The sequence below is a fragment of the Microtus oregoni genome, unplaced genomic scaffold (assembly GCF_018167655.1).
Source record: "Microtus oregoni isolate MIOR12 unplaced genomic scaffold, Mior012 000142F_ref0000161, whole genome shotgun sequence".
In the NCBI taxonomy this organism is placed as follows: Eukaryota; Metazoa; Chordata; class Mammalia; order Rodentia; family Cricetidae; genus Microtus; species Microtus oregoni.
The window spans coordinates 973,732-990,772 of NW_024544792.1; the positions used below are offsets into that span (position 1 = coordinate 973,732).

At 36.6% G+C, this 17,041-nt stretch overlaps 1 protein-coding gene across 1 annotated transcript in view; it reads left to right on the forward strand.

The window, feature by feature from the left end:
* LOC121444817 (fibronectin type III domain containing protein 3C1-like) overlaps window positions 1–16,767 on the forward strand; it is a 52,017-nt gene extending 35,250 nt beyond the window's left edge. The window contains exons 18-26 of the mRNA XM_041646722.1: window positions 41–140; window positions 528–634; window positions 846–959; window positions 1,994–2,143; window positions 9,182–9,456; window positions 9,770–9,982; window positions 10,483–10,649; window positions 13,818–13,939; window positions 16,435–16,767. Of these exons, the coding sequence (XP_041502656.1) occupies window positions 41–140; window positions 528–634; window positions 846–959; window positions 1,994–2,143; window positions 9,182–9,456; window positions 9,770–9,982; window positions 10,483–10,649; window positions 13,818–13,939; window positions 16,435–16,767 (1,581 nt within the window). The remainder of the gene's footprint in view (window positions 1–40; window positions 141–527; window positions 635–845; window positions 960–1,993; window positions 2,144–9,181; window positions 9,457–9,769; window positions 9,983–10,482; window positions 10,650–13,817; window positions 13,940–16,434) is intronic.
* The last annotated feature ends 274 nt before the right edge of the window (window positions 16,768–17,041 follow it).

Sequence of the window (17,041 nt, forward strand, 5' to 3'; positions counted from 1 at the left end):
TCTAATTTAGTAAAATAGTAAAATATTTTATATCTCTTAGCCTTCTGATGTATTGACAATTCAGACACCCACTCTACCTCCTGCGTCTTGTCGCTCACTGCCCTTAAACAGTAAAACCAAGTGCAAAGACATAAACCTTGGTAAGTAAACTTCTAGTCCTGTGACTTTTGTTTTGCATACATGTGGTAATATCATCAAGTAGAGTTTCCTTTTAGTCTGAATTGAATAATTCTTAGCAAACCAATGCTTGGTAATGGAAACCTAGCTTAATTTCTAAGTTAAATTACAAGGTTAATTGATAAAATAAGCTTGGCATCTCTAAAGCATTTTAAAAGAGAAGTCTTAACTCACTCCACAGTATATTGTATTGTTCTAAAGAACCATCCATGAAAACCAGAGACTTGGTGTGAAGCAAAACATAAAGAATAGTGCATGTGTTTAGTATAAACAAGAGTGGGTTTGAACACTAATACCAACATAACTAATTTGTGGAGGTGAGAACTGAGTGTGTTTTACATATTTTATAGACAATCGCTCCGTTAATGGGAACTTGGAAACAGTCGTGCGTGGCAAAAAAGCAAAAGGTCCCCGGAATGACAGAAAGGAGTACTCTGGCTCCAAAAAGAAATGTAAAGTAAGTAAATGACTTCCTGAAGAACCCACAGTTTCTGGCTAAAATCATAAAATAGGAGAAGAGAAGTTGCACTGCCCAGGTGACCCGCCTGAACTTCAGTTCACTTTGAGTGAATACATGCTTGCACTGTACTTGCCGTCCAGGTAAGGAGTGGCCACGCCTGCAAAGTCATGCATGGGTTTGTTTATTTGTATGTCTGTTTAATTTGTAGCTTGGATCTCATTCTATGAAGTGTGGAACTGTACCAGCCCGGCACCCTCCTTCTCAGTGTGGTACACCTGTGCTAACCTGCAAGGGTCCAACCTGTGTTGTTGTCAGTTGGGAGGTATTTCACTAATTCAACTTCTTATTAATTTTGCTGATACACAAACATGATAATGCGTTAGAACATTTTGTGGGAAAACCCTGAAATCTCTAATAAATCAAAGATTAGAATTAGGATCCCATAATTCCTCATGAATCATAGATTAGAATTAGGATCCCGTAACCCTCAGATCTTGGTTTCTAGAACAAACCTAGGAATTGATACCAGTAATATCATGAAGACTACAGAACTGATATTCTGCTCTTCATATATCAACTATAAAAACAGAGATCAAAATGGACTATCAATGGGTTACTAATTGAGGTTTTAAAGCTAATGCAAGAGACAGCTAAGGTAAATCATTTTATAAAAGTTTAACTTTCTGTGCTGCTGAGGACTGAAGCTAGGGCTGATTCATGCATGGTAGGCAAGTGCACTCCTTCTGAACAATATCCCCAGCCCAGAACTTGCTATTCTTTGAAGAACATCATTGAAAAATCTTCTGGTACTATTTCTAACCTGTAACTGCAAGCTGGTACATAAGGTATATTAAAGATTTAAAAATATGCTTTTAACAACCCATGTGAATGTCTTACCAAACTAGTTACATTCTTAATATTAAGAATTAGCCTAATTATTTAGGCAAATAGGTTCATTTGGATTGTTCTTTTTTTCCCCAGTCTCAAGCAATGGCTTATTTTTTTAACACTGACAAAAAGGCTTAGTCTGTTAATAATGTATGACAATACTAATTTTTTAACTTATGTAGGCCAATTCACCAGGTCATATGATCAGTGATTTATCATACCAACCAATGGCAATGTTAAACAATATTTTTGTTTTCATTCATCTCAGTTGTGAAATCAGCATGTCCTTTTTCTTACTCTAACTTGTGCCTTTGAATGTGGTTCTAGTGTCCTGCCTGTGTTTGTTTCTATCCATCTCTATCCTGTTTCACTTGATGGATTACAATCTTCATGTGTTATTCTTCTCCACAGTGTCTAATATACCACTTAGAAAAAGGATTGAATTTCTGTATGCAATTCGTCTTTCAGATTCCTAAATGCAATGGTGCTGAAATCACCGATTACCGACTGCAGTGGGGACAAGTTGAAGATTCCATGCACTTGATTTACACTGGCCCTTGTTTGCGGTATGAAGTCAAAGGCCTTATTCCAGCAACCACGTATTTTTGCAGAGTCCAGGTAGAGATGGCATTTCCTTCACTATTTCCTTAGCTATTGAACTGTGCTTCACATATATATAATACTAGCGTCATTCCCAATGTAAAGACCAGAGTAAAGTCAAGAAGGGAAGGATTTCTAAGAATATTGCTTATCTTTGACTACAGCACTTGGAGTTCCTTCTCGTATTATTTAAAGCCCCAAATGATCTCACATGTACTTTCCAGTCCCACTTGATCTGTCATATTTCCTTTATACGTCTGTGGTTTTCAGATCTCTCTGAACTTCTAGCAATTATCTAAAATGGTTATTAAAACACTGACTTGACCCAGGCCTGTAGAACAGGCATGTATTTCCAGAATTTTGGAGGGTGATGCAGGAGAATTGCCTCAGGTTTGAGGTAAGCATGGGATACATAATAAGTTTAAGGCTGGACTGGAGTATACGATGGGTCCTTGTCTGAAACAAATACACCTGTTCAGGCTTACACAACCAGTTTCTTTCTTTTTTTTTTCTTTTGAGGAGAGTGTTGTTTTGCTCTTTGACTTTTTAAGACATGGCAGGGATTCTCTGTGTAGCCCAGGTTGTCCTGGTATTCTCACTGGAAAACAGGCTGGCCTCGAACTCAGAAATCCCACAGCCTCTGCTTCCTCAGTTCAAAGATAGGTTGACTTTGAGAAAAACTTGGGACAGGTGCTTATCAGAAGTCAATACAGTAAGGCAATGAGCTTCATTTACTGGCTAGGGTTCTTATAGTGCTAGGGCTTGGGAAAGCCTTACTGGGGATTCTAGGAATTTTCCTGAATGATCAGAGTGGTCTTGTGGGTTAGATGAGATGATGTTACTGATTTAACTAACATTATAGGAATGATATATTCAATTAAATTCTGTCTTCAGCAAACTGAAACCATTAGCTTCATGGAAAGGGATACTATTCAGGCCAGAATGGAGCTGCCTTCAAGACAAGATGGCTGTGCTTCTGTTCTCTCAATTCAGGAACTATGCTTGTGGGGATGTCTCTAATGATACTTCCTGTTAAGGAGGGGCAACAGTCCTAGGAATGAAGGGTCTAGAGGAGGAGGACAACTTTAGGGCCTTCTTGTGAGTTGACTGTGCTAGGAAAATTGAGGTGATCCTTTCAGCCCAAAACATCTGGAAAAGGTTAGCAAATCATGGAAGAAAGAGCAATCCCAGAATGATCATGATAAGCAGGAGCAACCAAAAGAGCAGTCAAAAGAAGCAATTAAGTATGTGAAAGGGTTAATCATGAGATGTAAGACCCCTGAAGAACAATGACTGTATCCTTTTTAATTTTAATTTAATTTTATAAAGATGCCTGGCACCAGAGGCTGGAGAGATGGCTCAGAGGTTAAGAGCATTGCCTGCTCTTCCAAAGGTCCTGAGTTCAATTCCCAGCAACCACAAGGTGGCTCACAACCATCTGTAATGGGGTCTGGTGCCCTCTTCTGGCCTGCAGGCATACAGACAGAATATTGTATACATAATAAATAAATAATTTTTTTTAAAAAAAAAAAAAGATGCCTGGCACCCACAAAGGCCAGATTAGAAGGCATCAGATCCAGTGGAACACAGTTTCAGATGATTGTGGGCCACACTGGGGATGCTGGAAACTGAACCCAGAACCACTGTAAGAGCAACAAGTGTTCTTAATCATCAAGCCATTTCTCCAGTACAGTAGCCTTTCAACCTTGTGATCCATCACTACCTGAACTGACTTACTGATAAAAAAAATAACACTGTTTATTCAAAAGTGCACACATAGCCCCCATGGGTGTCCTATAGAAGACAGGGAGGGCCCAGAAGTTCTGCTTGACAACAACAGCCAGGTAACAGATTTGGTCTTGGATTGTCAGAAGCCAGTGTCCAACATTGCTGATGCTCTCTAATACTTGTTTAGAGAGAAAGATGGGTTAATTGGTGAAAGGTTTCTCATATGATGAGGGTCCCCTACTTAACACCATGAAGACTCCCAAGGTTGTTTAGAGACCCTGATGGAGCCTGACACCTGGATAAGTATATCCTAGGATGTTTTAGTACAAAAGATCTCCACACTTTCTCAGAATGGAATATAATAAATATTTATTTATTAGGTGGTAAACTCACATAAAGTATAGTTATCTGCAGTCCTCTGCATGCACAAGGAACTGAAACCCAATCCAACATCCAAAGGGCTCATGCAGGCTTTTCTGTCTGTATTTATAGTACATAAGACCACACCCAAAGTTGGCTAGTATCTTAAATGCTATTGGCTGAAGGAATTCCCACAGCACCTCCCATTTTGTCTAAATAAAAGAGTTTTAAGGCTAATACAAAACTATATACAATCAGAACAAATATCAAGTATAAAATTTGGAATTACAACCAGAATGAACAACATCAAGCAAGAAATATGTGTTGAATTTTTCAGTAGTAATCTTTTCCAAAAGGAGTCTAAGTCTTATATTGAAATGGCTTTTCTAATTCATGAGAGGAAAGTAACTATGACTATCTAGTCTTCAAATTCATCAAAGATCTGAGAAGGTAAATAATATTACTTGAATAAACAGGAAGTGTAATCAAGCAACTTCCAAAAGGTGCTAGAAATGACAGTGACAACTGGTTATCTGGGCAATCACCCAAAGTCTCATTTGCAATGTTGGGGCAACCAGCTTTGCCTATGGCCTAGAGCAACTGACAGACCACTTTTAGAAGCAGGAAAATTTTAAAAACCATCTTACCCTGTTTTGGCGATGTTTGGCAGTCTTTTTGCTGTATCATGTTTGTTCAGTCTGGACACTGCATTTTTCAGTGTTTGAGGTAGTGTCAGTTATTTGCCCAAAGGCCAGTTTGTTAAGAAGAAAACAAGGTCCAAGTGGAGTACATTCAGTATTCAACATTCTCTCAGGAATAGATCAGTACTTCCAGAAGCAATCATCTCTCATGTCAACAGAATCCTAAGTTATTTGAATGTCATATTCTACAGTTCTTTGAAGTAGTTAAAGGTTACCTATCTATGTAGAATACAATTTCTGCACATCTAAAGAACTTGGTTAGTCTAACTATGACAAACATGGATGTCTATTGATCTATAATTCTTAATACCTATATAGCTTAAAGACTAAGGATTCATATTAAACAATCTTTAAACAAATGTGCAGCAGATGAGAACAATGACCTCCAAATGTAAACAATGTATAAGTATCTTGATCAGAGGTAGAAATATATATTGCAATATAATAAATGTATCCTAAAAGTGTATCAATATACAAAATATCTTAAAAAGAGGTAGAAACATGCATTCATATAATATGACAAAATAACTCTGCATAGGTACAGAAATATTGTACACAGAAATAAGAGTATGTTCAATATAACAAATATAATTTGAATTTTTATCAATATGCAAGAATTTATACCAATATAAATCATCTATAAATAATAGCTCATAAGTATTCTCACTACTATTCACTATTATTATTATTGTGAGTAAGCTCACACCAGTCTACCTATTATCCTATCTAACCCCTTTTATCAAAAGAGATCCCTGAGCCTACTTAATTTCAACCCCCAACCCTATATCACTTATAACCAACCCCTAATAGATTTCCCTAACCCTGAGGACAAACTTTGTTGGAAGAGGGGAACATTGTCTTCTAGAATCATTTTCAGCTGTCATGGAGGTAATGCTATTTCTATGGGATCCTGTAAAAACTAAAATGATGGATAAGTTTCAAGATTACTGTTTGGTACAATTACAGATAGTCTTTGAGTAGTCACTTGGGTTTTTCTGAAGTTCTTATTTTAAGTTATGGTCAGAATGTTGTAAAATGGTGCACTATCTCAACTAACCTAATTTTCGATAAATCTATTTTATAACCTAAATAATTCATTGAATCTCCTCTTTGTATTTTTTTCAGGAGCAATTTGTAATCCACAATTAGGCAAAACTTTCTTTACTTCTTCAAACTTTCTTTCTAAATTATCTACATTTGAATCAGATAGCAAAATGCCATCCATGTAATGGTAAACTATAAATTTAGGAAATTGCTTATATATTATTTCCAATGGTTGACTTACAAACTATTGGCACAGGGTGAGGCTATTTAACATTCCCTGTGTGAGGACCCTCCATTGAAATCTCTTAGAAGGCTGAGAATTATTATAAGTAGTCACTGTGAAGGAAAAATTTTCTGTCTTTTTCTTATAAAGGTATAATGAAAAAACAATCTTTTAAATCAATAGCTATAAAAGGCCATCCTTTAGGCAACAGGGAAAGCAAAGGAATTCCAGATTATAGAGGGCCCATTGGTTGAATAACTTTATTGACAGCTATTAGATCTGTCACCATTCTCCATTTTCCAGATTTCCTTTCAAGAACAAATACAGGAAAATTCCAAGGGCTGGTTGATTCTTCAATATGGTGCACATCTAGTTGCCCCTGTACCAGCTGTTCTAAAGCTTATAGTGTCTCTTCTGTCAAAGGCCATTGTTTAACCCATATTGGTTCCTTAGTTAACCATTTTAAAGGCAGGGCTGTTAGCACCTCTGAAGGTTTGCTAGTTGTTTTGTGTTTTTGTACAATCTGAATGGCTGTTGACAGTTTTTTTTTAATAGTACCTTATGATATCCTTCCCAGAAACATGAATTGGATTGTACTCCCATATCTGAGACTACATGAATGTTAATCTGGGTATTACATTGCTGCAACAGATTATGACCCCATAGAGTCACTGCTATGTTAGATAAATATGGCCTCAGCCTTCCTCTCTGTCTTGCTGACCCTATGCATTCACCCCATCTCATGCTTTGTTTTACTTGAGATAGGGTTCCAGTTCTTAGGAATTGAATATTTGCCTCCTGAAGAGGCCAATTCAGATACCAAGATTCTGGAGTAATAATAGTCACATCCTCACCTGTGTCCAGTAATCCTTCAATTTAATATTACTTATATGTACTCTCAGCTTTGGTCTTTGATCATTTATAGAAGTCTGCCAAAATATACATTTCTGATTTTCCTATTAGAATTTTTTATTCATCCTCTATGTTTATTCTACCATCCAGAGCAGTATGGTTTTTTTGTTTTGTTTTGGTCTGCTTTTTACAACAGGCACTTAATTGTTCTAGTTTTTCTGGGAAGACATGTCCTCCACAGTGACTGGGAATGACTGGACCAAAATTAATGTGAGGGCCTGCAAGAGCCCCCCCCCCAAAGTTTCTCAATGGTAGCAGGTTGTCTTGTTTGTCTCCTGTTGATCTACATTAATTGGTCCAATGGTGGCCTTTGACGCATCTTCTATATAATCCAGAGGTTGAAACCTTCTATTTTTGTCATTCCCAGTGGAAACATTTCTAGAAACATCTTGTCTACAATCCCTTCTCAGATGTCCTATTCTATCACTATAAAAGCATTTGGTATTTTGATGTCTCTGCATACCTTTGGAAATTGACTTTTCTGCCCAATCCTCAGTATTATAGTCAAATGACTCAACATTGACTGTGTGCAGTATATATCCATCCATTGATGCTAATTTGACCTTTAAATACTTAAGTACCTTTTTGTATTCTAAGTTGGAATTTTCAAAAGACAGAGATTCAATAAGTACTCATATAGCTTCTTGATTTATTACCTATTTGTACAGCTATAGTTAACCTTTATAAAAAAAAGTCACTAAAAGGTCCCTTTCAGAATCCCTAAGTTAAAGATCAATGGTAACACCAAGTGTTGTCAGATTCCTAAGGAAACTGGTCATTCACAAGACACTGATGAGAATCATAGCCTTTCCAGATAAAGAGCACAGTAGCATCTTACATTTATTTGTAGGAGTCAAACTAAAATCATCTCAATATCTTTCAATGGATGTATGGTTAAGTAAACTATGATACATCTATACTGTGACACACTGTTCAGTAATAAAAATGAGCAAATTATTAATATATAAAAGCTGAAAACTCTCCAGATTATTACAGTAACTAAAAGCTGAGCCTGCATCAAAGTTATATGTTGCATTATATAATATTTATATGATATTCTGAAAACAAGAAATTTGTAGTAATGATGTATAGCAAGCAGTTAGTGGTTTTGAGGAGTTGGAAATTGGACAGAGTTGGAACATACTGTGGCTGGAAGAGGAGCACATGGAATCCTGTGATAAAACTTCTTTGTATTGAAGGGACCATCGTGACTGACTAAAACTTAAGCACACACACAAATAAGTGCACACAGTTCCAAGAAACATCAGTGTGTTTTATCAATGGTGATTTCTTGGCCATAGTATTGAACTGTAGTTACTGAAAATATTGTCCCCAGAGGAAAGTAGGTACAGGACATATGTATATATTATTGTTCAGTTTGGGATTATATATTATATGCTTGCCCAAGATCTGTGAAACTGATTGACTGGATGGGAACTTAACAGAGATAAAAACCCAAGCATGAAGAATGGAGAAAATCTTAGTGTCCTAGTTGATGAGTCTTGTGGGGGGTTAATTATCTAAAATGTCCGTATAACACTTCCGACTTTTCTTCATTCGTGTGCACTCTTTTGTGTGTGTGTGTGTGTGTGTGTGTGTGTGTGTGTGTGTGTGTGTGTGTGTGTGTCAACAAGCCCCCGGACTTTATGTACTCATTGATTTATCTACCTAATGAGATTGGTTATCAGCAAATTGTTTCTCAGCCTTCAAAGATGAAATCAATTTCTGGAAGGAAAATTTAGCGAATTCAAGTACAAAGTTGCCAGATGCAGATGATTCGGTTTCAATTGATCAATATTTATGTCTATTCATTCTCTTTTCCTTATATTATTGTGAATAATTTGATTCTATGACCCCCAAACATTTAAACTCTTCTCATTAGTCAGTGGCATTAGTCAGTGGTTCATCTTTTTATAACTTTTTACCATCCTAAAGACACACACTTCAAGTCTCAGCATGTATTTCTGCAGTGTAGAACCAAATTGTTAGAATATGTGTTTATGATGCACTGTTTGGTTATGCAACAAAATGTTCGTGCACAGAAAATCATTAAAATGAATTGCTAATGAATGTTACATTGTTTTTCAGGCTGTCAATATAGTTGGGGTTGGAATGTTTGGAGGAACTGGAAAAGTAACTACACCGGGAACTGTACCTGCCATAGTTCCAATGTTACAAGAAGTTGAAGACAAAGTTCCTGCCAAACTGTCTTCATCTTGCATAGCTATCCGATGGGAGGAGCCAGACTGCCATGGTTCTCCCATCACTGGATATAACATCGAGTATGGAGATAAAAAAATCTTGACTGTTGATAGAGTAACAGAGTATGTTCTGAAAAATCTACAGCCTAATACTACATACAGGTAAGTCACTCATATCTTATTTTGGGTACGTGGAAAGAATGTTGAGAATTTTGAGCAGACCTGCATTTGTGTATTTAATATACTTCAAATTTCTTTTGAAAAGAGTTATGTTTCATTGGCAAAATTTCATATTAGTAAGAACCATTTCTGCTTCTCATCAGTGGTTTTTAATAGTAGTTCTATCTTAGAAACCTGTCTTGTAATCAGTATAATAGTCATTCTATATAGAGATAGAGTAGGTTGGCTTATATGAAGAACAGTATTTCCTCTACTAAATATAAATTCATATATTTTAATTTATTTTTACCACTAGAATCAGAATTCAAGCTATTAATCATTACGGACTAAGCCCTTTTAGCCCATCAATAAGAAGCAAAACCAAACCAATACTACCCGCACCTCCACAGCTTGATTGTGTGGTCCAAGGACACCAGAGTCTCAGACTCAAATGGGGGAATGCATCACGGAAAAAATCACATGCCAACTCTATAAGCTACAACTTACTAATGGAAGATCGATCTGGCAGGTAACCACTTTTACCATTTAATGTCTACTGTAATTAGAACACTTTGAACTGATATATCTTTCCAGCCATATTCTCTCTCTCTCTCTCTCTCTCTCTCTCTCTCTCTCTCTCTCTCTCTCTCTCTCTCTCTCTCTCTCTCTCTCTCACACACACACACACACACACACACACACAAGTCTTAATCTGTAGTTTCAGTGGATGAAGTAGACATGAAAAGAACATGTGGCTGTGTGAAACATACTTTCAATTCTTGTGCATTGTTAAGCTGTGTGTTTTCCTTTCTTCCTAACCACTTTTCCTTTACTTCATGCAAAATAAGTACCAGAGAACAGAAGTTATGGAAGAAAGAGAGAAAGCCTGCCACCCTGACAGTATTGATCTTGTGACTTGATTTCTTTTTGCCTTTTGGTTTGTTTTCCCTTTCTGGCTTGTTTTGACTTTTTTGGGTTCAACTGTTGATTATAACATTGCTTCCCTAATCTTTATCTTTTTCCTCTCAGATTTTCTGTCATTTACCATGGGCCTGATCTGACTCACAAAGTGCAAAAATTGAGTGAATATACACAATACAAGTTTAAAATCCAGGCATGTAATGAAGCTGGTGAGGGACCACAGTCTGATGTCTACACTTTCACTACAACAAAAACCCCACCTGGTGCTCTTAAAGGTAAATGATGCGCGCAGACGCAGAACATTTTCTTAGAGCTTCCTCAGCACACACATATAAGCAGTAATTAGAAAATGCTAAGTCAAGAGAGGCAGCAAGGCTCAGAAGCACAAATGCCACATGCACTCTCTCATGGAAATTCTGACTTATAAATTTTATGTAAATGTATTTAGGTGAGAGTCAGTATGGGTAGAGGTGAGGAAAATAGAAATCATAAGACTAGGGGAGACTCTAAGGAAAGAGGTAGAAAGGGCATGAAACACATATGACATTAAAGTAGAAGGGGATTCAGAAGGTTGAGGAATATAAGTAGTAAGACGGAGCAGGAAACTGAGATGCACAGCTGATGGAGAACCTAAACAAACTCAAAACGTATGAAAACGCCATAAAAAACCTCTTACTTTCTTTGAAAATTGAAAAATTAAATTAAGAGTCTAGAGAGAGAGTTTAGATGTTAAGAGTATTAAATGCTCTTCGAGAGGAGTTGGGTTCAATTCCCAGCACCTATATGGAACCTCATAACTGTCTGTAACTGCATTCCTGGGTATCTGGCTCCCTTATGTGGACATACATGTAGGCAAAACACAAATGCCTATAAAATAATAATAAATAAATTATTTAAAAAACAGTCTGGCACTAGTGACACATGCCAGTAATCTGAGCACCCAAGGAGGCAGAAGCAAGCAGATCACTGTGAGTTTGAGGCCAGACTGGTCTACAGAGCAAATTTCAGGACAGGATCCAGACCTACACAGAGACACCCTCTCACATAAAACAAAAAAAAATATATTTAACTTAAATTAAGTCTTGAGGCTAGCTAGATAGATGCTTCAGTGATTAGTAGCACTAAATGTTCTTCCAAAGAACCCAGGTTCAATTCCTAGGGCTTTCATGGAAGCTTACAACCATCTCTACCTACACTTCCTGGAGATCTAGTGCTCTCTTCTGGTTTCCACAGGTACCAGGTGCACACACAGTGCAGACATAAGTATATGTCATCCACATACATTAAATAAATAAATAATTTGAAATTTAAATTAAATCTTAAAAATGCCATAGTAATTTTTAAATTCACTAATAGAATAATAAAAATGTAGTGCTTAATTGTGTAATTAAGGAACAATGAAAAGATTTATCAAGACTTCGGGCCTAGTAGGGGTGGCACACACAAAATTTTATTCCAGCACTTGGGAGGCAGAGGTATGCAGGTCTTTGAGTATAAGGCCAGCCTGGTCTACAAATTGAGTTCCAGGACAGCCAGGACTGTTGCACAGAGAAGCTCTGTCTCAGAAAAATATACATTTTTAAGGATTAGTAAGACTCTGAAAATCAGTATTTTTCAAATATCTTAGACATCATCTAATTTTAGCACTACAAATTTAAGAGTAAGCCATGGAGCTGAAAAGAGGCCTCAAAGTTTAAGAACACTGGTTGATCTTGCATAGGACCCAGGTTATGTTTCCAACACCCATTTGGTGGTTTACGACCATCTGTATATCCAGTTCCAAGGAATCCAATGCCCTGTCTCTGTGAGCACCAAGAACACACACTGGTACCCATACCTATACACATGCAAAACACAGGCTCCTGGTTTCCATAATGGTGTGCTGCCAACATTGTAATATCCATTCATTGTTACACATTATATTTTCTCAAATGTTTTCTTATGAAAAACGTCATCAATTGATGGGTGTAGCTATACAGACTAAAACTAAATTAATATATCAACTTTAATAACTTTATTTCTAAAACTATTAATTTAAACTTTTTATCAGTACTGTATGGTGTCCACCAGAGAAGTCTGCTCAAAGATGGCTTTAAGCCAATAGCAAGAATTTATTAGCAGGTCTGAAACTATACTAGGTTTTTCAGATATTACTGTAGCACTGAGATGTCTTAGGGTGAGCTTTTAAGCAAAAACGAACAAACAAACAAAAACATGGTCTGGATTGGCGTATGGTTAACAAGAACAGTTAGCCAGAAGCAGAACTACAGAAGCCAAAAAACATGGTTAGTACATTTAGAGACTTTCCCAGAATTATTGACTTTGGTGGGTTAGGGCTTTGTTTTAGCATTTGCAGGTGGTGCTGTCGTAATGCTGAGTTTTACAGCCTGAATTGTTCTTCTGTCATAGAGTCAGTTGTCCTAAGGTCTGGAGGCATGTTGCAATCAAAACAGTAAAATGCTAAGAGTCCAAGTTGGCAGGTCCCTGGTTTGAGGATTATTTTTCCCTCTCCCAGTTGTGATGTTTGGTTGATTCTATCTTTCCATATGAGTTCAATCATTATTTGTTTTTTTTTCTTATTTTATGTGTACTGGTGTTTTTGCTTGCATGTATGCCTGTGTGAGGGTGTCAGATCCCTTGGAATTGGAATAACAGATATTTGTGAGCTACCATGTAGGTGCTGGGAATTAAACCTGTGTCCTCTGGAAGAGCAGCCCATGCTGTTAATTGCTGAGACATCTCTCTAGTCCCCAAGTTCAATCACTAATATGAAATCATCCTTCTCTAGTGGAATGCTAACCGAAACACATTCAAATTAAATTAATTCTGCCTAGATAACAATAATGCTTTCTTCTTTTGCCGACTAATGTCCCTATATTTAAGCCCCATTTTCTTAAAATGTAGAGACTAACAACATGAAAACAATAGTGTGCTCCTTCTGACCTCACACAGTTGTTGTACCCCTCAAACAAAATTACTCGTCCTTATAAAAATATTTCTAAATGTAAAACATACCACCTAAACACAATGCAGATTATTCTAGAAGGAAAAATAACAAAATTTGAATTTATAAAAATATTAATAGAAAGTCTAATTATGCATTATTAATTGATAACTTCATCAAGGTTTTGCTACAATAATGATGCCTGATGGTATAACAAAAGTAAATTCAATAATAAGTATTGTTCTGTTTGGTGTGGTAATGTACACATTTAATGCCAGCACAAGGCTAGTCTGATCTTTGTAGCAAGTTCTAGGCCAGTCACAGCTACTTAGGGAAAGCATCTCTCAAAATACAAAAGTACCTTTTTAAATATGATTACCTATTTCTCATATTAGGTCTACGTGTGCTTGTAATGATTGTGTGGTTTGAGTCATTTTGATGTATTCAGCATCATGTAGAAAAAACTAGAAATTTCTAAAATGCAATTATCCTTTTCCAGCCCCTAAATTACATCCACTGAAAAGCAACAGTTGTGAGATCAAATGGGATTCCTTGGAGCCAATTAAAGGTGATCCCATTGTTTACTGTCTTCAAGTCGTCACTGGAAAGAAAGCTGAACAGGTATATTCTTTCACATTTAGTCTTTAATATTCTGCCAGGTACGATAGCCCCTGGTGTTAGCCTCAGCATTTGACAGGTAAACACAGGAGGATGAAGGTACTCTTTGGTTACATAGCAAGTCTGAGGGTATCCTGGGATCTATGAGGTCTTGTTTTGTTTTGTTAGTAGTATGCTGGTGAGAGTGTGCAGCTTTATTACCAGCACTTGGGAGGCAGAAACAGGCAGATCTGTGAGTTCTAGGTCGGTCTGGTCTCCAAATCATGTTCCAGGACAACAAGGGCTACACAGAGAACCCTGTCTTGAAAGCAATTGTAGGGTAGTATGTTATTTTTAAAGGTTTTTAAAGTAATTAAATCTCATTCCAAAGTTTCATCTCATTAATGTACATAATCTAGCTTGTTCATTTAGTTAGCTTACCACCACTGAATTGTTTATTATTTCTTGATTCCACTGACCACAATCCATGATTCAAGTACATACATAAAATAATTAAATCTCAACAGTTGTAGGGTTTTCTTATGCTTTATTGAAAATAATTATCTAATAAATACGGAACCCCTCAGAACATTAGAAACACTGTTACAAGAAGAAAGTGGCCCTTTGTTTCTCCTGGCCACCCAGCTAGCTTACACCCAAAATAACCACATAGAAACTGTATTCATTAAAACACCGCTTGACCATGAGCTCTAACTTATCATTAGCTAACTCTTACATATTAGTTTAACCCATTTCCATTACTCTGTGTAACGCCACATGACTGTGGCTTACCAGCAAGCTTCTAACTAGCGTCTGTCTCACAAAGAAGATCCATGGCGTCTCTCATTTGGCCCTTCTTCCCAGCATTCAGTTCTGTCTTCTCCGCCTACCTAAGTTCTGCCCTATCGGGTCAAAAGCAGTTTTTTTATTCATTAACTAATGAAAGCAACACATGAACAGCAGACCCTCCTACACCATTTCCCCTTTTCTGTTTAAACAAAAAAGGCTTTAACTTTAACATAGTAAAATTACATATAACAAAACAGGTATCAAATAGGAATTACAGTTATAATACTTTTATCTACTTTATCTTTTATCATAACTAAGGAGAATTATAACTATGAATTCTTTAACTCCATCAAAGACTCTAGAAGGATATAATATTACCTAAGTAAAAAGAAAGTGCATTGAAAGCAACTTCCAAGACTCTAGAATTGACAGAGACATCTCACTGCTTGTACAGTCACCCAAAGTTTTTCTATAACATTGGGGAATTTATCTTCAGCCTACTGACCCATAGTATCCAGCAGACTTTTACATGAATCAGGAAATTTCAAAGACAGTTCTGCCTATATTGGCAGTTTTCAGTTACTTTCTTCTGTGTCCTGCAGAATGTCTCACAGACTTTTTCATGAAGCAGGAAGCCTGAAGGACCATCTCTCCTTTAGGCAAGTTCATCAGTCATCTCTCTCTGGGTACTGCATGTCCAGTGAAGCAGTCCAGGCAAGAGCAGTTTCTTGCCCAAATGGCTACCAAACTCCATAAGGAGCTTCTTTGATCTCCATCTTCCTCTTAAAGTAGCTGGTGCTGCCAGGAGCAGATGTGTCTCATTGTCATGAAAAGTTCTAAGTTATTAAAACATTTTAAATGCCATTTTCTATAGTATTTGAAAGATATGAAGAATGCCTATCCATATGAAATATATCTATGCACATCTAGAAAATCTAACATGACTACAAGCTTGACTGTTATAGATGATTATCTATTAACCTATATTTCTTAATTATACATTACATTTTTAAATGAGCTACACAATCACAATACCTTAATCAAGATCAGAAATACATATAAACAAAATTGACCTTAAATTTGTATCAATAAAGCAAGATCTATACCAATGAAAATTATTCATCTCTATATCTTATCTCCCTTTAAATGTAAAAGAACATTTATAAACAATACTTGGCAATACGTGGAGTTAGTTGACCACGTTGAAGGCACCAATAGTTACAAGGAGAGAGGGGCCATTTGTTTGTCCTGGCTGCCCAGCTAGCTTACACCCAGAATAACCACACAGAAACTATAGTCATTAAAACACTGCTTGGCCATTAGCTCTAAAGTCTTTTTAGCTAACTATTACATATTAGTTTAACCTATTTCTATTAATATGTGTATTGCACATTACTGTGGCTTACTGGAAAGATTCTAACCAGCATCCATCTCAGGCAGAAGATCCATGGAGTTTCGCACACTGCCCTTCTTCCCAGCATTCAGTTCTGTCTTCTCTGCCTACCTAAGTTCTGCCCTATCAGGCCCTAAGCAGTTTCTTTATTCATTAACCAATGAAAGCAACACACAAACAGAAGAACCTCTTACACCAAAACACTGAGTAAAATTTTACTTTTGCTGTGAACATGTTCATTAAACTAATGAATTTTTGTTGTTTTTCTGTTGAAAATGCACAACATACTTTTAATTAGAAAGAAACTATAATTTTCATTTGATCCCTTTTCCTTTAGATTTACAAAGGACCGAATACCACCTTTTCCTTTTCCAACTATCTTGCAAATTCAAGATATCGCTTCAAGGTCTGTGCCGGACGCCAATATGAAAATTCTGATGGCATACAAGAGCTCTGGGGGCCATATAGCTCCAGCTCACTTTTGTCAACTTATAAGCATCAGTCTGGGCATGGCAAAGGGAGTGGAGGGAAAGGAAGAGGGAACCACAATGACAATGAAAAGTACAAGACAGAAATGAGTGATGATACCTTTGTTTTAACCCTTCTGATAGGATTTGCACTTATTGCCATTTTGTGTGCTGTTGCAATTCAGTACTTCCTGATCAACTAGTCTGTTCTTTTAGGAATTAGGAAAGCACACTACATCAAATTTAGAAAACCTTAGATACATCTTCACTCATACTTAAAAATAAAGATTATTGGTAGAAACTAGTAACATAAAAAAAATCCTGTTTAGAATTTAAGAACTTTTAATGTGGCAGTAGAAGAAAATTCTTAAGGAAATTCCATCATTTTGTAAACAAAACTATACATTGTTGTGAAAAACTAAGAACTTTTGTTGAACTATTTCCTGCCTTAAATTTGCAAGTCAATCTTTTCCAAAA